Source organism: Varanus komodoensis, unplaced genomic scaffold, assembly GCF_004798865.1.
Source record: "Varanus komodoensis strain SLA01 unplaced genomic scaffold, ASM479886v1 scaffold1, whole genome shotgun sequence".
NCBI lineage: Eukaryota > Metazoa > Chordata > Lepidosauria > Squamata > Varanidae > Varanus > Varanus komodoensis.
Window position 1 is genome coordinate 84,466,460 of NW_025335268.1, and position 17,263 is coordinate 84,483,722.

At 41.6% G+C, this 17,263-nt stretch overlaps 1 protein-coding gene across 2 annotated transcripts in view; it reads left to right on the plus strand.

Moving 5' to 3' along the window:
• CYFIP1 (cytoplasmic FMR1 interacting protein 1) overlaps window positions 1–15,909 on the plus strand; it is a 57,133-nt gene extending 41,224 nt beyond the window's left edge. For both annotated transcript variants that reach the window (XM_044433160.1, XM_044433169.1), the window contains 8 exons: window positions 1,762–1,905; window positions 2,338–2,428; window positions 8,112–8,242; window positions 10,242–10,314; window positions 12,670–12,764; window positions 13,307–13,545; window positions 14,428–14,575; window positions 14,691–15,909. In XM_044433160.1, coding sequence (XP_044289095.1) covers window positions 1,762–1,905; window positions 2,338–2,428; window positions 8,112–8,242; window positions 10,242–10,314; window positions 12,670–12,764; window positions 13,307–13,545; window positions 14,428–14,575; window positions 14,691–14,855 — 1,086 coding nt within the window. In that variant the 3' untranslated portion in view covers window positions 14,856–15,909. The remainder of the gene's footprint in view (window positions 1–1,761; window positions 1,906–2,337; window positions 2,429–8,111; window positions 8,243–10,241; window positions 10,315–12,669; window positions 12,765–13,306; window positions 13,546–14,427; window positions 14,576–14,690) is intronic.
• Window positions 15,910–17,263: the final 1,354 nt, after the last annotated feature.

A 17,263-nucleotide genomic window follows, 5' to 3' on the forward strand; every position in this document is an offset into this window, starting at 1 on the left:
AATGCTGTTGAAATTTATACCTCCTTAGCTATATGCCTGCACCGTTTTATCTTTTTAGAATCTTTTGGCAGCTATTGGAAAAGCCTGGTGGTCTTGAGGACAAATGATTAGAAACCACATGTAAAAAAATGAAATTTTGTTTTCTGTCCGCCAGTAGCTGGACTGGTAGTGGAGAAACAAGGGGAAATCAAGTTGCATAGCGCGAGTTGTTGTTACTGTTGTGTACCATCAAATCATCTCTGACTCGTGGTGTCCTTTTGAATGAATCTCATCCAGAATGACCTGTCCTTGACAGTGTAGTCCTTTTCTGTTCTGAAATCTTTTCCTGTAAATTAAATGCAAATATATGTGCCTTTGCCAATATTCCTGTGTGTCTATAGCTATACACAGTACTGCAGTCTCAGGCCATGTGCCATTTCCAGCAAGCATTTTTAACAACTTGATATTTCAGTCAACCATTATAAAGTAAAAGGATTATGAATTTTATCCAGCATACTTGGTGCATGGATTCTCATAATCCACTTGACATCTGCTATGGTAGGTTCCAGAAGAGAAAGGGACAGTCTGATTTTAAAAGGACAGTCTGCTCTTAAAATAACTACTATGCAAGATGTTTGCTTGCAGTTCAGTGTATTCAGTGTAGGCTCTCTTGATAAAGGTCCAAATGTATTTTATTATTTAGATATTTATTACATTTATATCCTGCTCTTTTCATCTAGAAAATAACCTAAGAAGGTTTGAAAGCCTAAATAATCAAAAAGAGCACAACACTGCTCTCCTGACTGCTCCAAGCGTCATGGTTCACCAAACCGCCCCACCACTCCAGCCACCTTGTCTGGTTCAGCCAAGCTACCAGCCTGAGCCTCTCCATCTTGTCCCCAACTACTGCAGCTTGATCAGGCCATGGAAGGGTCCAACCTGAACAGGTGGCACCGGTGTCCTTCTCTGAAGGGGAGATTTGTGATTCGTCGATTTGGTCTTCCACCATTTTAGTCTTCCCCATTGGATCAGTGCACTCTCCACACCATGGAACAGGAATCAAACCAGTACCTCACATACCCTGTCCATTTGGTCCAACCTTGCCCAGCCTCTTGCTGAGTGACTTATTTACAGCTTCCTTGCACCCAGTATAGGGTTGATCACCTGGGTTTGGATGGCGCAACAACCCTTAGAATAAGTTATGGTTTGACAGGCTAGCTTGTTCACAAATAAGCCACCCTGTGGGAAGCAGTTAAACAGGTTACCAGTCAATAATGCAGTGAGGGTATGTTTTCTGGAAAAATCTGAGAGCTCTTGAGGTCTGCATTTGGTCTGTCAACCAGAGGTTTTCCATTCCTGTCCTAAGTACATGGCTAAGAAAGCCTTCACGAATTTGTGTTGTACTGCTTCCCATAAGACCCTTCAGGTCCCATTCTTGGGTATCATAGCAAAACCCTGCGAGGGGTCTACTATTAAAAAATGTGAATGTAATTTGGCTTGATACTATTGCATTACAGTTGTCTACTATCAAAAATACTTAATTTGGAATGCTGAATTTTGTGTCTGTTAAATTCTTCAAAATAGCTGATACCACTCTTAAGGATATTCGGTTTCGAGTAACAGTTTTGTGTGATTCTTCTCCTAACTGAAGGAGAAAAACACTTTAATTTTTGTATGAAATATTGCATCAGAACTGTAACCATTTCCCATGATAGGATTCTGTGCCCCTTGCAGTGAAATAGCCAATAACTTGGTATGCTTTATGTTTCTGTTCCTCTTTAGGCTTTGAATCTGGCATATTCCAGCATTTATAGCAGTTACAGGAACTTCGTTGGTCCTTCACATTTCAAAGTCATCTGCAGACTCCTGGGATATCAAGGGATTGCTGTAGTAATGGAAGAGTTATTAAAAGTTGTCAAGAGTCTGGTATGTTGATCCAAACAGTGATTTTTATTTTAATATTGATTTGAATGCAAAATAAAACAGTTTAACCAACTGTTCCCAAACTGCTTCTCTCCAAATGTGTAAACTGCTCCAACATGTTTGGAGGATGCCAAAGCAGAGAAGCTTTTTCTAAATGGCACTTTCACAACCTGAAATACAGATAACTGTAAGTGACTCAGGAACAAATGAACATGGTTTCAGAACATAAAATAACAGTTTTGTGTAAAGAGGCATGAGTTTTAATGCATGACATGCTTCATTTTTGGAAACATCAAGATTTCACGTTTTAAAAGGACTATTTATGATTCTTCTGAGTTCTTCAAATAATTAGAAAATGAGAAAGCATTAAAATTTTACTATGTAAAACTCCATGGCTTACACAAACATTCAAACTGATTGTCTATGTTCTTGTAGTTACAAGGCACAATTCTTCAGTATGTGAAGACTTTAATGGAAGTAATGCCCAAAATCTGTAGGTTGCCGAGGCATGAGTATGGTTCCCCAGGTGAGTTTTCTTTAGATCATGCTGTTCTATCCGGATGAGATTTTGTTTCTTGTGTTACTTAATAAACTATTTAGGGTGCAATCCAATGAGGCTGCTTATAACCTTTGAAACTTGCAGGATTATGGGCATCCTATGCAGAGTAGGAGGAGTGCAGAGGTGAAGACTGCCTCTCTGCTTCTTCCACCCTGCAGAGCAGTTAGATGCTAACTGCAATGCTCCAGAATGGGTGGGATTGAGGCCAAGGCACTGCCAGGATATCTTGCAGTGCTCTCCTCCTCCTTGCTCCCTGCACCTGAACATCCTCTCCAACATCATATCAGGTACGTCAGAAAAGAAGCCAGCACAGTTCTGTCTGTTCCAGCTGTGGAGGGCAGGAACGATGTACAGAACCAACACTGATACTGAAGATGTTTTGCCATGGAACTGGGATTCCAGAAAGACCTGTGGCCTTCTAGATATTGCCTGGGAGCCGTAGGCTCACTCTGTTAGATAATCAAGTTATTCCATATATTTTCTTCTTATCATTGTCAGGCTTTGAAGAAATGTGTTTTCAGACTTCCTCCAAATACGTTCTGTGGGCAGCAGTTGTATCATAAATGTACATTTTTTTTAAATGCAAAGATATATGGTCAGTGTGACAAAGCAATTTAAAGAGAAAGAGTTAGAGAAAACCAGTCAAGCCCTTCCCACTTACTCTAACCACTTCCTGCCTGTCAGCAGCAAGCCTTTTGTGGCCTGGCACCCGTGGTTCTTTGGTTTTATGCCCCACTGCACACATCTTCACTGCTGGCAGCTGCACAGAGCAATGCTTGCTGTTCTCTAAGGCTTTTCCTCAACTGTCACTCAGTTTCTATGGTATAAATAAGCCCCCTGCCAACCACAGGTTTGTGTTCTGCTTAGTAAATAGAAGGTGTGTGTGCTCACTGCTAAGCAAAGCTGGCAGCGTGGTATCTTTCCTTGTGTCTTATGTTCTCACATTTGCCTTGTATCAATGCATGCATGGTGTCTATGCTTCTCCATCTTTTCTCCAAGTGGCGGCTGGAGATCATTCCCAGGGTGCACTGCTCTTCCCCACTTCACCTGCCCCTCCCTCAGTGGCCCACGCACTCCTCCGGGCATGACTGCAGCCACCTGCTTCAGTTTTTGCTGCTCAGTGAAGCAACCGCCTACTTGTTAGAGTAGTGCTGTTGCTCCAGAGTAGCAATGCAGGAGTGCTGCCCCCTGCTGCCACACGCCATGCCCATAAACAAGCACACCCACTCACGCAGCCACCTATGCCCCCTCCTTGCACATGTGTCCACACTCCTCCCATGCAGGACTTGCACATGCTGCCGGGGCTGTCTTCCCCCGCAGCCAGGGACCCTGTGTCAGCGTGGGCCCCAGTGCCAGGGGTGGAGAGAGCACACATGCTGGGCAGATCTTGCCAAGGGTGCTTTCAAGGCACCTGCTTTTGCCAGGAAGCTGTCAGGACAATGGCGGTGCGAACAGCAGACCTTGTGCAGACTCCTGAGGGTTGTCGGGGACAAGATGGGAGCAGGCAGGGGGTGGGAGATGGAGCGAGGGACATGGGCTTGTGTTGTGCTCACCTTGTTGGCAAAGGGTGCTGCCCCTGTTGTTCTCATGAGCAGGGCAGTTCCTCCCCGTGAGGAGACTTCTGGCTAGTATGGTGCCACTTTGAAGTGCTGCTCCCACACAGGGCAGTGACCGGGCAGGAGTAGGAAGCACAGCTGTCTGTGCTCTGGACCTGCACCTTGTTGTTGGAGAGACCCTGTCACCACAGCTGGGCTTTGGTAGTCTGTGTGCTGCCAGGGGAGACAGAGAATGATGCAACTGAAAGAGCACAGCTGCAGCTTCCCCAGGAGTTGCTAAGCAGAACTGGACAGTGAAAAATGGAGTCTGGAGCATCTGCTGCAGCTGTGGCCACCCCTGTCCCCAGACTCGATGACAGAAATGCAGAGACCCTGCGGAAACATTGTAGTTGCGGTCACACACAAGAACAAGAAGTGCTGAAGTTTGGAAACCTTACACTTAACAGGCCGTTGATTCTATGGGTGGTTTCATGGAAACCAAACATGCCACACTTTGCTGTGGATGCTGAATTCACCCATAATGCCAAGCTATGCCAGGGTGACTTGTGTTTAAGTGTGAAAACAGCCACAGTTCATGGTGGGTTGTCAAACTGTCCACTGTTTCCGACTGAATGGCTTTAATTTGCTCACTTGGAAACAAGCTACTTTCAGAACCCATGGCTTGTTGTAAGGTTCTTCATACCCATGTGGTTATTGTGTTGTTTTTAGCTTGGGAAGAGTGGGAAAATCCCTTGGCCTTCCATGTGGTACTTGGGAAGAGTTGTCATCATTCATCATCTTTATTTTCCCTACTCAAATACATTAGAATATTTTGATTACTGTTTCCTGCCCTTTTGCAAATGTAAAGGAAGGAAGATTCAGATGTCTGATATGTGCAGTCTCATATGTTTCTGCTGTCAAAGGAAGTGCAGAAATGGAGTTTGTTAGGTATAACAATATTGACAAGATGAGTCTATATATAGGTGGATTTATGGACCAGGAGAAAAGTAGCAGTAAAGGAAAGGAGCACCATTCAAAAGTAATGAAAATGGTGTGGGGACTAATGCTGTATATGTGAGAGGATTATATTGCCAAGGGGTATGCAAGGGGAGGAGGACATTCTCCCCCTTGGCAATGCAATCTTGTTTTTAAGTGTTGAACTTAAAAGCTGGTGCTTCGGAAGGGGGCTGTGGGGGTCCCCTTACTATTATTTTTCCTTGGGGTCCTTCACAACTGTGTACAAACTACTGCATACACAACATTTACAGGAAATGTGTTCATTTGCTTTTATGTTGTCAAATCCACAGTTGAGTCATACAAGGAAATTGACAAGGCAAAATTACCGAAGTGTACACTTGTGAAAGAATACATATCATAGCCGGCCAGAAGACTGAGGAAAAAGGAGGCATGTTTCCTGACATCTGGGATGATGAAATAGTTCAAAGCTTGATTTATTCCATAGATGTGCAGGTGGCACTGTAGCCTTTTTTTAGCACAAATGGGCCTAGTAGAGGAGCTACTGTGGGACGTCACTTCAGAAGAATAATCTCTGATGAACCGTTACTGTTTGACTGATTATAAGATTTATTTCCTACCCCTGAGTATAGCCTCTGCAATTTTGTTAACACAAGTGAATCATTGCAGTTATGCTTGGCTTTGAGTATCTCTTATTCTCTGTCTCTCTTCCCACTTGCCAGTATTACTTCGTCTCATTTGGGTTCATTTTAACTTAAATTACACTGATTTTTGCATCCTGTGAGATCCTTGACTCCCATTACCAAGGTTCAAAGGTATGCTGAGTATTGGATTCTTTGCATTTCCTTTTGAGCTGATTAAGTGCCTCATTAGTCTTTGTTAAAAATGTAAGAGCTCTCTGCTTGTTAGCTGCCCTAAGACTGAGCAGAATTTTTTTAGACAAAAGTTGCTCCTGTTTTTGCAAAAACAATGGAGAATTGATTAAATAGAAATAAAAATCTGCCCTCTCCCGCACTCTTGATTTTCTCTTGGTAAAGTAATTGCAAGAAAAAAGAGAGACAGTGTGATATAGTGGTTAGAATATTGTAGTCAGAAATCAGGAGATACTGGTTCTAGTCTCTGTTTGTCTGTGAAATTCACTGGGTGGCTTTTGGCCGTTCACAGACTCTTAGCCTAGAGTTGTTGTGAGGATAAAAAAGAGACCAGCCTAATATAAGCTCTCCTTGCAATATAAGTGGGATATCAATGTAATAGTAAAAATAATCACATAAGCCATAATCTTTACTGAGAGGTGATGATATGAATTGTAACGGTTTATTAACAGTCTTCTTCATTCCAATTTTCATTTAACCTATAGGATTAGGACTCATTCTAAGTAGTTTGCATTATTTGGGCCCTGTGTGTGTCATATTTTGCTCCTGATGTCAATTGTTGCCATACCCTTCTATGAAACAAGGTCATTCATACTCTTATTTCTCTAAAAATTTAGAGAAGTTATTTCAGTGAAACTCATCCACATAGCTCACGTAAAGAAGCTGTGAATGCAGTGGAAAGCAAAAAATGTGTGGTGCCGTAGTCAGCTTACCTAAACGACCTCCATTTTCTCTGAGACTTCTTTAAGTTACGGTGCATGCCTGTCCACGCTGGGTTCCATTCATCTAATTACCTGCATAAGTGCAGCTTATGTTACCCAAACTGAATTGGTATGGCTTGTTAGATGCCGAAGTTATCCTCAACCCGTGACCCATTGCTGGGTTCTTTCAGGGTTGTTTCTGCCTCCAGCAAACTATGCCATCCCTGGTTTGGCTGTCGTGGCAAGCCACCCCAAGGTGGGTAAGTGGGTAAGTGCTGTGGCTGAAACAAATCATCATGACTTGTTTAACCCATGGCGATTATGCAAACCAGATCCTTGTGACAGCAGAGCAGAGAATTCCAAGCTGTGGTTTGGCAGATCAGACACGAACAGCTGTGAGTCTTGAGCTTGTATGTTTCCTTCTCTTCTGTTTCTCCTCAGTGTGAAAGAGCAATGTAAAGTGTTAGTTTTGCAGGACCATCAGAATGTGAACTGAGGTTTGAAAAAATGTCTAGCTGGCTCACATCTGTTCTCTGCTTTTAGTAGATTTGATTTTCCATATTTAGCCTAAGCTAACCCTGGTAAATTGGAAAATGAGAATTCCCGACAACAGCCTTCTTCAACTTGGGGTCCTGCATGTGTTTTGGGCTACAACTACCAGTATTTTTCACTGTTTTGTATGGGGTTAATAGGAGTTGAAGTTCAAAGTAAACTGAATGGTGCAAGGTTTGTGAAGGGCATCCTAAATTAATGTATGGAAAAGTAAATCTAGGTTTACCAAGGCAGTCACAGGCCATTTACAAGCTATTGTGATCTGCTAGGTGCTTGACAATCCTTCTGTGTGCAGGTCAGCAACCAAAGTTTTAGATGCTGAGTTCCTCATCCATTCATATCTCTTGTTCAACTTGAAGCAGATGATCATTGCGAGACAGTCCTTCGCATAAGTGAGAGGAAGGCCTAATTTCAATTTTGACAGACTGTTACTAAGTGTGTAGTGGATTATAGGATTGTACACTCTCCTGAATCTCTAGTGCTTCCGTGCATTTGGGTGAATTCTGGATGGTGCGCTATTGTGAATGTTCCAATGCAGCGATTAACTCATGACACTTATCCATACAATTGGAGACAAAGGTTGACCCTTTCCTGAATGGAAAACCTATCAAATATCAAATCTAAAAAACACTTGAATCTTACCTATACAGATGAAGAAATTGTATATGTATATTTGCTTACTAGTCATTATTTTATTTCTCTGGTACAGCACTTTGTTTGCAGGTGTCCATATGCAGAGGACACGTATGTCCCTTTGCACACAGAGTGACTTACACTCAGTTGTCTTGTGTGTGGGTTCTCCAGTGCTGTATCAGGATTGGATAGCCTTTGTTAGTGAGAAACTCTGCATACCCTCTGAGTTGCCCAATCATGGCTACTGCTACAATTTTAATTTTTAACGAAAATTTTAAATGCAGTTTTTCTGTGAATGACTTTAAATTGCTTCCTTATGTCCAAACTTGTCACAGGAGTGATTTATTTTGCCTTTCTTAATCTCTCTTCCACCTTTCCCCAGGGATTCTAGAATTCTTTCATCATCAGCTGAAGGACATTGTTGAATATGCAGAACTGAAAACGGTGTGTTTCCAGAACCTGCGAGAAGTGGGCAATGCTATTCTCTTCTGCCTCCTCATTGAGCAGAGCTTGGTAGGTGGGAGATTTGAATCTCTGCGTGCTTGTAAATTATCCTTGTGGCACAATCTGCTGTAAGTGGCAAGTGTGAATTCACTAATCTTTTTTTAATGTTTTCTTGGGAAATAACTTTTCGAGGAAGAAGTAGGGGAAAGCTTCAGAATGTGTGATAGGAATTCAGGTTCAAAATGATAGAAGTGTAGGCCTTTCTTTTTCCTTCATTTCTAAAGAAAAGTTCTGTTCTCATGATGCCCTCTGGTGTCTGGTTTAGTAATGGAAACCACAGATAACTGTGTTTTTGGAAAAGTATGCATGAAATATTATGGGAAGGTTGTGCTATATGTCCCTACCTGAGTTTAAGCCCAGTTAAACTCAGTGGGTCTTAGAAGACATGCAGATAATATCACTGTCATTTGGGGAGATTTCCAGGGATCGGCCATCTATGTCTGAGGAACAGAAGTTGCATTTAGTACTTATAGATACATATAAATATAACACCATTGTTAGATAATATGAAAGACACAGCATAATATCAAGGATGTACTATTTGGGGGAATTTGTGTGTGGATGGCAGATAGTAGTTGGCAAAACTGAGTCTCAGACATGAGTGTATACCAACCTTCTCCAGTCTGCCACCCTCCAGATGTGTTGGATAACAGCTCCCATACAAGTTATAGGAGTTGCAGTCTAACACAACTGTAGGGCAACAGGTTGTGGCAGATGTTGTAAACCCTATGCTCTGATTTGAAAGTTGTCTCAAGGTGCATTGGGGCTAGCAGTGTTTACCTGTTGGGGAGAGCAAGATGAAAATAGCTGCTGCAAATGTACAGAGAACCTCTCTTTCTAGAGACAACCTTTTAGCATGCCTGTATTCAGACAGCATGGCAATTCCCATTTCAGCAATGAGCCATAGTTCATTGACAACCTGCACTCAGTCCATAGTCAACCCATGATTGTGGATTATCATGGTATCTGAACCCAACCAGTATGTCCCTATCCTGAGCACAGACATAGAAACAAGTGCTGGCATGACCAAGTGGTGATGCTCCCTGCTAACAGCACTTCACCTTCATTTTGCCTGGCTGCTGTATGCAGTTGGAATACAAATGACACTTCTGAAGCCGTTTGTTCCATGTGTGTGTAAATTCTCCTGCACTAGTTACCTAAGTGAATTACTTAGGTTTTGAAGATTGCTTTAAAATGATCCTGGCCCAACATTACTGTGGGCTGTTTTTCTTGTGGGAGCTACCCTTCAGGAAATAATGGATTGTTATGGAAATAATGCTGATAAAAATAAAAGCATGACTTACTGCTGGTTCACATCTTTCCAGTCTGCCACTTGAACACTGACAGTCATTTGCGTTAGTCTTTTTGATAAAGCATATGCTGTGTTTTTTACTATTCTGCCTACAAAACAGAGTGCCAGTTCTAGTGAAGAGCTGTAGGATTATTATGAATAAAAGATGACCAGATATAGTATGGGAGATACTATATAATAATGTAGTATCTAGTTGGTTACTAGTAAATAGTATGTTGTTATTATATTTTTCAAGTTGAACAATAACTCCTCTGATTTTGATTGGTGCAGGAGAAAAACAACCCCTTTTCCGCTGTACTATTTTCCTGACCAATTGTCTCTTAGCTGAAGCTGCTGTTATCCCCACTGCAAAATAAGTAAATCTAGACATATATAGGTACCTGCCTGCTTTTTCTTGCTATGAAGTAAGATCCGCAGAAGGAGGGCGTTTCGATGTTTAAAAATGGCATGACGCAACAGGTTTTCCTGTTCTGATATTGGTGCTCCTTTGCACCTGGCTTTCAAGTTCAGAATGGAATCAGGAGATCCAAGTACAAATCTCCCAGGTCCTGCTGCTTTTAGCCTGAAGAGCCTGCTATAGCCAAATTGCCATTGAAGGAGGAGGCTGAGGCAATGCAAGAAGCTGCCTCTGCCAGGCACTTGTTACTGCTTTGGTTCTTAAACATGCTTCTGTGTGTTGAATGTTGTTCATTGCAGTCGCTGGAGGAAGTGTGTGACCTGTTGCATGCTGCACCATTCCAGAATATTTTACCAAGAGTTCATGTCAAAGGTATGTCTTTTTTGTATGACCCACCAACTTGAATGCATACAAGGCTTCAGATAAAGCCCCTGATGGTGTACCCTGAACAGAGAATGTAGAAATGGAGGGGCTTTCTAGGAGCTAAAGAGGAACAGCATATGTTTGGTGCAGTAACAGCAAATTTATGGTGTGTTACAAGTTGTGTGGGCTTCCTGTAAAGATGGTAGAGTGGGCAAGCTCACTTTTTTGTACTGAATTCATTGGAATGTTCTGGGTGCACGGCTAAGTACTGTGCTAATGGAAATGGTTAGCACTTTATGTGACTTGAACTTTTCCTGCTTGTGAAGCTTTTGTTTTCAGCACAGGTTGTTTTGTTGTTTCTCTGTTGCTTTTCATTGTCAGCTGCAGATTTTGCTGCTTGTCTTTCTCCCATAGCATTCCCACATTCCCATTAGTTTGCAAAATAAAATTTCAACAGCTTAAAAGCAGTCTGCATAAATCATTGTAGGCAGCCAAGAAGTTACCAGTTGAGTTCATCCACTTGCCATGGAGTATTTCCTCTTCACAAGTGATACATAAACCAAATATCTGCTTTTAAGTTTTGCTATACATAAAATTTCATGCCCTGGAGCCTGGCATTTTGACTATGATAAGGTTTATCTTAATTATTTTTATCTATGTAGAAACGAAAGTATGTTTAAATATAAGCTTTACTTTAGGAGTTAAATAAACTGTTCCCATTGCAAGTGTTTTCCTGTTAATTTTTTACTCTTGAATGTACAAGAATGATGTAGGAATACATCAAATCAACTGCAGACAGAAGGGAAAGGAAACCATTTTGGCCCTCTTAATTCTTTTCTTTAACTTGAGCATGAGACACTTTATGGTTTTGTATGTGTTTTTGGTGGTGTGTTATTTTACTTGTTACTACTTTTATATCTTAGCTTTTTCCTTTACAAGGAAGCCAGTGGGGCGTTCATGGTTGTCCTTCTCACCACTTCATTAGCTCTGTGAAGTAAGTTAGGCTGAGAGTTAATGACTGGCCCAAAGCCTGTTGGCAGACTTCATAGCCAAATGCAGGGCTAGAATCTGGATTTCCTGAGTCCCAACACTCTAACCCAGGGGTCTCAAACTCAACTTACCTGGGGGCTGCTGGAAGTAGAGGCTGGGTGAGGCTGGGTCGCATCAAGTATTCCACAAAAAATGGATTTCAAGTATTCCAAAAAAAAAGTACAACTGATCCAATCTTCTCAATCTTTACTAATAATAATTCAGAACATGAACAGTTCTTCAGAACATAGGCTTCTCTTACTTCCTCCTGCTCCTTGCTGCCAGAGACCTGACAGCACTTCCTCTTACACAGCTGAGCCACATTTGGCTTGAGGGAGGAAGCAACAGAGACCCTCAGTATGGCTTGAAGATGCTCATCAGTAAGTTTGGACCTGAACTTTGACTTATTAAAGTTCATGGTGGAGAAGAGCTTTTCACACAGATAGGTGCTCCCAAAAAGGCACATGGTCCACTTGAACATCCTGGAAAGCTCAGGGACGGTAAGGGGCAATTCTCTCAAAAATTGTCCAAGCTTGTCTGCTTTTCCACTCACCTCCCTGAACTTGGCTTTGAGTTCAGAATTGCACTGCAGGTCAGTTAGCTCCATTTAAAGCACGGGCGGGGGGGGCACCTTCCACATCGAAGGAGAAGGGGTCAGCAAAAATTTGAAAAGTGGCTCTGTGTGTCTTGAAATCTGCAAACCTGTGATCAAATTCTTCCTGTAGCTTTACAATGGCATCAGCATACTTCTCACCGCTGAATGGTGTGCCAGAATCCATGAGTGCCTTGCATGCTGGGAAATGGCAGAGGTTTGTCTGAGAAAGCTGGGCTTTCCATAGCACAAGTTTTGTGCTGCTCATCCCACGTGGCTCCTGGAGGCCGGCCCGGGCGCTGCCAGCGCGTTGAAGGCCGCAGGGCCCCTCCCCCGTGCCCCCCCATCCCGGCGTGCAGCTTAGAGGGAACATTGCGCCCAGGGTAACAACTCACGCAGGTGCGTGCGAGAAAAACGCATGGGCCGCCCTATCACTAAACTTTGATATCAAGTGGGGGCCACAAAATATCATCCCACGGGCCGCAATTGGCCTGCGGCCCACGAGTTTGAGACCCCTGCTCTAACCAGTATACTACACTGGCTTTCCTAAAGGCTCAGTAAATCTCCTGATAGTTAGACTTAGTTATTTTTGCTATAGTTTGTTGTTAGCCTCATTTGATGCCTAATCCAGAAAGTTGGGATTTAAAAATAAAGCAATACAACTTGCTAATTTATTGGGAAAATATAAAACTATTTTTGTTTTAAATACTATGTTCTGGCTAAAGAATTCTCTTTCTTTCTAGAGGGTGAAAGACTTGATGCTAAAATGAAGAGACTAGAATCAAAGTATGCTCCACTCCACCTTGTCCCATTGATTGAAAGGCTAGGAACGCCTCAGGTACAGCTTAAGAAGACACCTTGATATCTCATGTTAGTTCATGTTGAAGGGTAGATACAGCAGCTTTTGGGGGTGAATAGCTAGTTGCTAGGAGATAGTGCCAGGATAATAATCTAGATGGAATAAAGAAACCTGCTGGAACATTGAATTGCCTCCCAAGGAACGCTATTCAAATACATTTTTCCACCCATCTTTCCTATATACCACTCTCAACCTACCTGAGTTGCCTGTGCCTCTCCTTTCCCTTTCTCTGTTCTCCTTTCTGTCTCCATCCCATTCATACGATGGTGGCAGCAGTGGCCTTTCAGAGCTGCACTTCTTGCAATAGCAAGTTTCCACCAGCTGATGGCTACTCAATCGCCATTATGTTTGAGAGTTCCTCATCTATTGCAAGCAGATGGCTAGGTTTCTGTATGCAGGCTTGGAAGAGAAGAAACAAGATGTTTCCTCCAGTGTACTTTAATGTTTGAGTTAGACTGGTCTGCCACTTCTGCAGAGCTAATTCCTTGTGTGTGTACTTTCTTCTTTGGATGCAACCATAGCAAATTGCCATAGCGAGAGAAGGAGACTTGTTGACCAAAGAGCGGCTGTGCTGTGGCCTATCAATGTTTGAAGTCATCCTAACCAGGATCCGAACCTTCCTTGATGACCCCATCTGGCGTGGCCCTCTCCCCAGCAATGGTGTGATGCATGTGGATGAGTGTGTGGAATTTCACCGCCTCTGGAGTGCAATGCAGTTTGTCTACTGTATTCCTGTGGGGACACATGAATTTACTGTGGAGTATGCATCTTGAGTTCTTGCTAAGTCTTTGTATGCAACATGTTTTATTTGCTTTTAAGCAACTGGACATGGACACAGTCAAGAAAATGATCTGATCAGTTCAGGCTTTTTGATCGCACGGCAAATAGAACAGTAGTATTAACAGCACTACAGGGAAGGGAGCCTGTGATGTGAGCTCAGACCTAATGCCTGACCTTAGAATGTTAGTTCTGTATTTTAAATGCTTTCCAATCAATATAGTAGTTGTAATGTAATCACAACAATGGTATTGTGACTCAGATATTGTTACTAGGTGCCATCAAGTTGTGTCTGACTTATGGTGAGCCTATGAAGCCTTACAAATTGTCCTGTCCATGACAGACCTGCTCAGCTCTCATACGCTGAAAGGTGTGGTTTCCTTTATGGAATCAAGCCATGTCATAGTTGATCTTTCTTTTTTTTCTGCCTTTAACTTTCCCTAGCATGATTGCCTTCTCCAAGGAGTTTTGCCTTGTAATTTTGTAATTTTTGCTTCAAGGGAAAGCTCTGGCTTTTTCCAGATGGTTTCCCTATACTCACATATTAGCCCTGTACAAATCTCAAGAAACAGGCAGTCTTTAAAACAAAATCTTGGATTAAGGTTTTGTTTAGTTTTTCAACACTTCTCTTATTGCCAATTTTTCACAATTGGAAGGAAATGAGAATGATCACCTCAAAGGCAATGGAACTGGGATGATATTTTTATCCAGCCAGTTAATGCTACAGCTGGCTGGATTTATAATAAATTCAGTTGATGTCTAGAAATCTTAACATAGCATGTGTCCTTGTGTCCTTTCAAGAGTTTAAAGTGTAGAATTGACTTGTCCTACCATGTTTAAAAACAGCATTTTCTATACTTCACAGACAGTGTTTTGGAGATGGGCTCCATTGGGCTGGCTGTATGATTATTGTGCTGCTGGGGCAACAACGTCGATTTGATGTGCTGGATTTCTGCTACCACTTACTGAAAGTACAGAAACATGATGGCAAAGATGAGGTCATAAAGAACGTGGTAAGTTGACAGAGGCAGGCCTAATTTCCCATCCTACCCATTGGTTTTGACATCAAAGGAGTCATTGCTTAATTATGGCCTGGCATTCTTAACTCTACAATTTTGGTTCGTGCAGCCTTTGAAGAAAATGGTTGAGAGAATCCGCAAGTTCCAGATCCTAAATGATGAGATCATTGCAATATTGGACAAATATTTGAAATCTGGTGATGGAGAAGGCACACCAGTAGAACATGTCCGCTGTTTCCAGCCTCCTATTCACCAGTCCTTGGCCAGCAACTAGAAAAAATCTACACTGTGCTCCACCTTGGAAGTCGTGTGTGATGCTCCATGTTGCCTGACTGAATTTGGTGGCTATTCAAGTATGTCTTGACCTTCATGGCTTTCCAATATTGCCTGAACCTTCTGAAAAGGAAGTCTTTAGTTTTGTTTCTAAGCACAGTAGTTGTACACAATTCTCAATTTTTAGACTACTTTTTATATACTTTTGATAAAAGGCTTTGGAACATAGCCTATTTTTAGTCTTAAAATACTTTCCATTTTTCCAGTTCTTGTAATCATTAGAGTGCTTTGGAGTGTGGGGGGTGTTTCTACACTTGTCCAACTATTAACAAAAATGAGTATTTAACGTGTAGGGGTACACAATTTAACATGAGTAGGGATATGTTTTTGTAATTTGCTTGTATAAAGAAAACATTTTAAACTGCTTAGCTCCAAGGAGAACTTCCTTTGCAATTTCATGGGTATCTTTTGGAATGTTTTCTCTGGGAACATCTGTGTTTCCCAAAATATTAACAACTTTGGAAATAAAGTTTTTAAGGGGGATTTTAAGAAATGGTTTTAAGAGGAATTTTAAAGCAAGACTGTAAGATGACAGCAATTAATGGATTATTTTATTGTGTTAAATTTGTAGGGCCCATTCATACATTTGGACTTAATTGTCCTGTTAGCATTGAAGGCATCCAACTGTGAGTTAATTCCTGCTACTGCTCAGAAGGCAGGAACCATGCAATTTGATGTTATTTTTAAGTTTCTTATATAAAATAGGAAAATCTGAGTCACAGTTTCCACATCGCACTGGAAGACAAAAGCCGGCAGAACAGTTCTCACTACATATAGAACACTTTGGTTTGATACTTAACAGTTTGGAATTATATCCTTTTCAAGGTTTGTTTGTTCTTTCTCAGAAAAGGACTCACCCCCTTCACAGCATCTAGCTCTTCCTGTTGCTGAGGCTTGGGAATACTTACAACTTTACTTTTATGTATCATGGTTCAAGTAATTCCAACTGTGTCTGAAATTAAATCCTGAATTAAAACATGTTAAAGACAACGGTAGAAGGTGAAATATTGCTTGATGTTTATAATTTGCCTGGGAGTAAGAGTCACTCTGTTCTCAGATATTGATCCTGTGAGAGGAAGAGCTGTTTGAAAATGTCCTTTTATTATACTAGAGTCTGCTACTCACAGGCATGATTCCCATATCTAGCCATACAGTTGTTAGTGTGAGTTCCCAGGTATTGAATTATTTTAATCAGAATTTGTGCTGGTCACATTATAGTCCTCGTTAAAAGTCTGAAAGGTAAATTTAAAATAATGCAATCCAGAGATTGAACTCTGAGCAACCTCCTTTGAGATGAGAAAGGAAAAACTAAGTCCTAGAGGTCATGAATGGGGAAACTTTAATCCTTAAAAAACTGTTGAATGGCAGCTCCTGCCATCCTTTCACCACTGACTCTGCTGCCTAGAACTGATGGAAGTTAGGTGTAACATCTGGAAGGCCACATGTTCTCCACCTGTGCATCTTTGCCTGAGTTCTGGTGGCAAGAAGTGGCAGCATTCATCACTGTAACTGACACTTGCAGTAACAGTACAGCCAACATTGCCCAGAATCTAATGTCTACATGCTAAAATTGAAAACGTGTCTCCTTCACTTTCCCCACATCTATCTTTTAATAGTCTTCTGTTTACTGTAATCGCATATTAAAATAAGTTTTTAAAGCATTTTTCTAATGTAGGGTAAGGCTGTTTTTGGTATCCTGTTCTGTGTTATAATTAGGAGTACTGTACTGCAGAATGCACAAAACCACTGGTCCATTATTGTAACAGAGCAGATACGCTTTGCTCACTTATTTTTTAGAGTATCCACTCCATATTGCTGTGAAATTATTTCCTTCCTCATCTTTTCAGACCCGTTCTGTACTGATTTTGCAGTTGAAGCAAAAGCTTGTCCAGAACAGATTAAACAGAAATGATCAGCACTATTGATTTGATGCTGCATTACAACCACACAACATAGCCCCATCCCCTTTCACATCTTAAGAGTGGCAATTCATGTTTTCATTCATTTGTGCTCCTTCGCGCTCTCTTTTTTTTCCCCTTAGTAAATGAATGCAAGTTATCTCTATAAGGAAGGGAAAGCATTGTTTACTTCATGTCCTTCCCAGTAGACTAAAGCCTGTAATGCAGGAGTAGGCAGTTTGGTGCCCTCTATTTATTTTGGACTACAACTGCCATCAACATGGCTGTTGTTCAGGGCTAGTGGGAGTTATCAGTCCCAAAACATCTGTAGTGCACTAAGCTTCTGACTAGAATGCCAAAACACTCACTGTAGTCTCTGTAACAAGAGTTTCTCTGCTTTAGATAGCAAAAGATGAAGTATGCTTAATTTTTTCTGTCCTTCTTTCTGAGG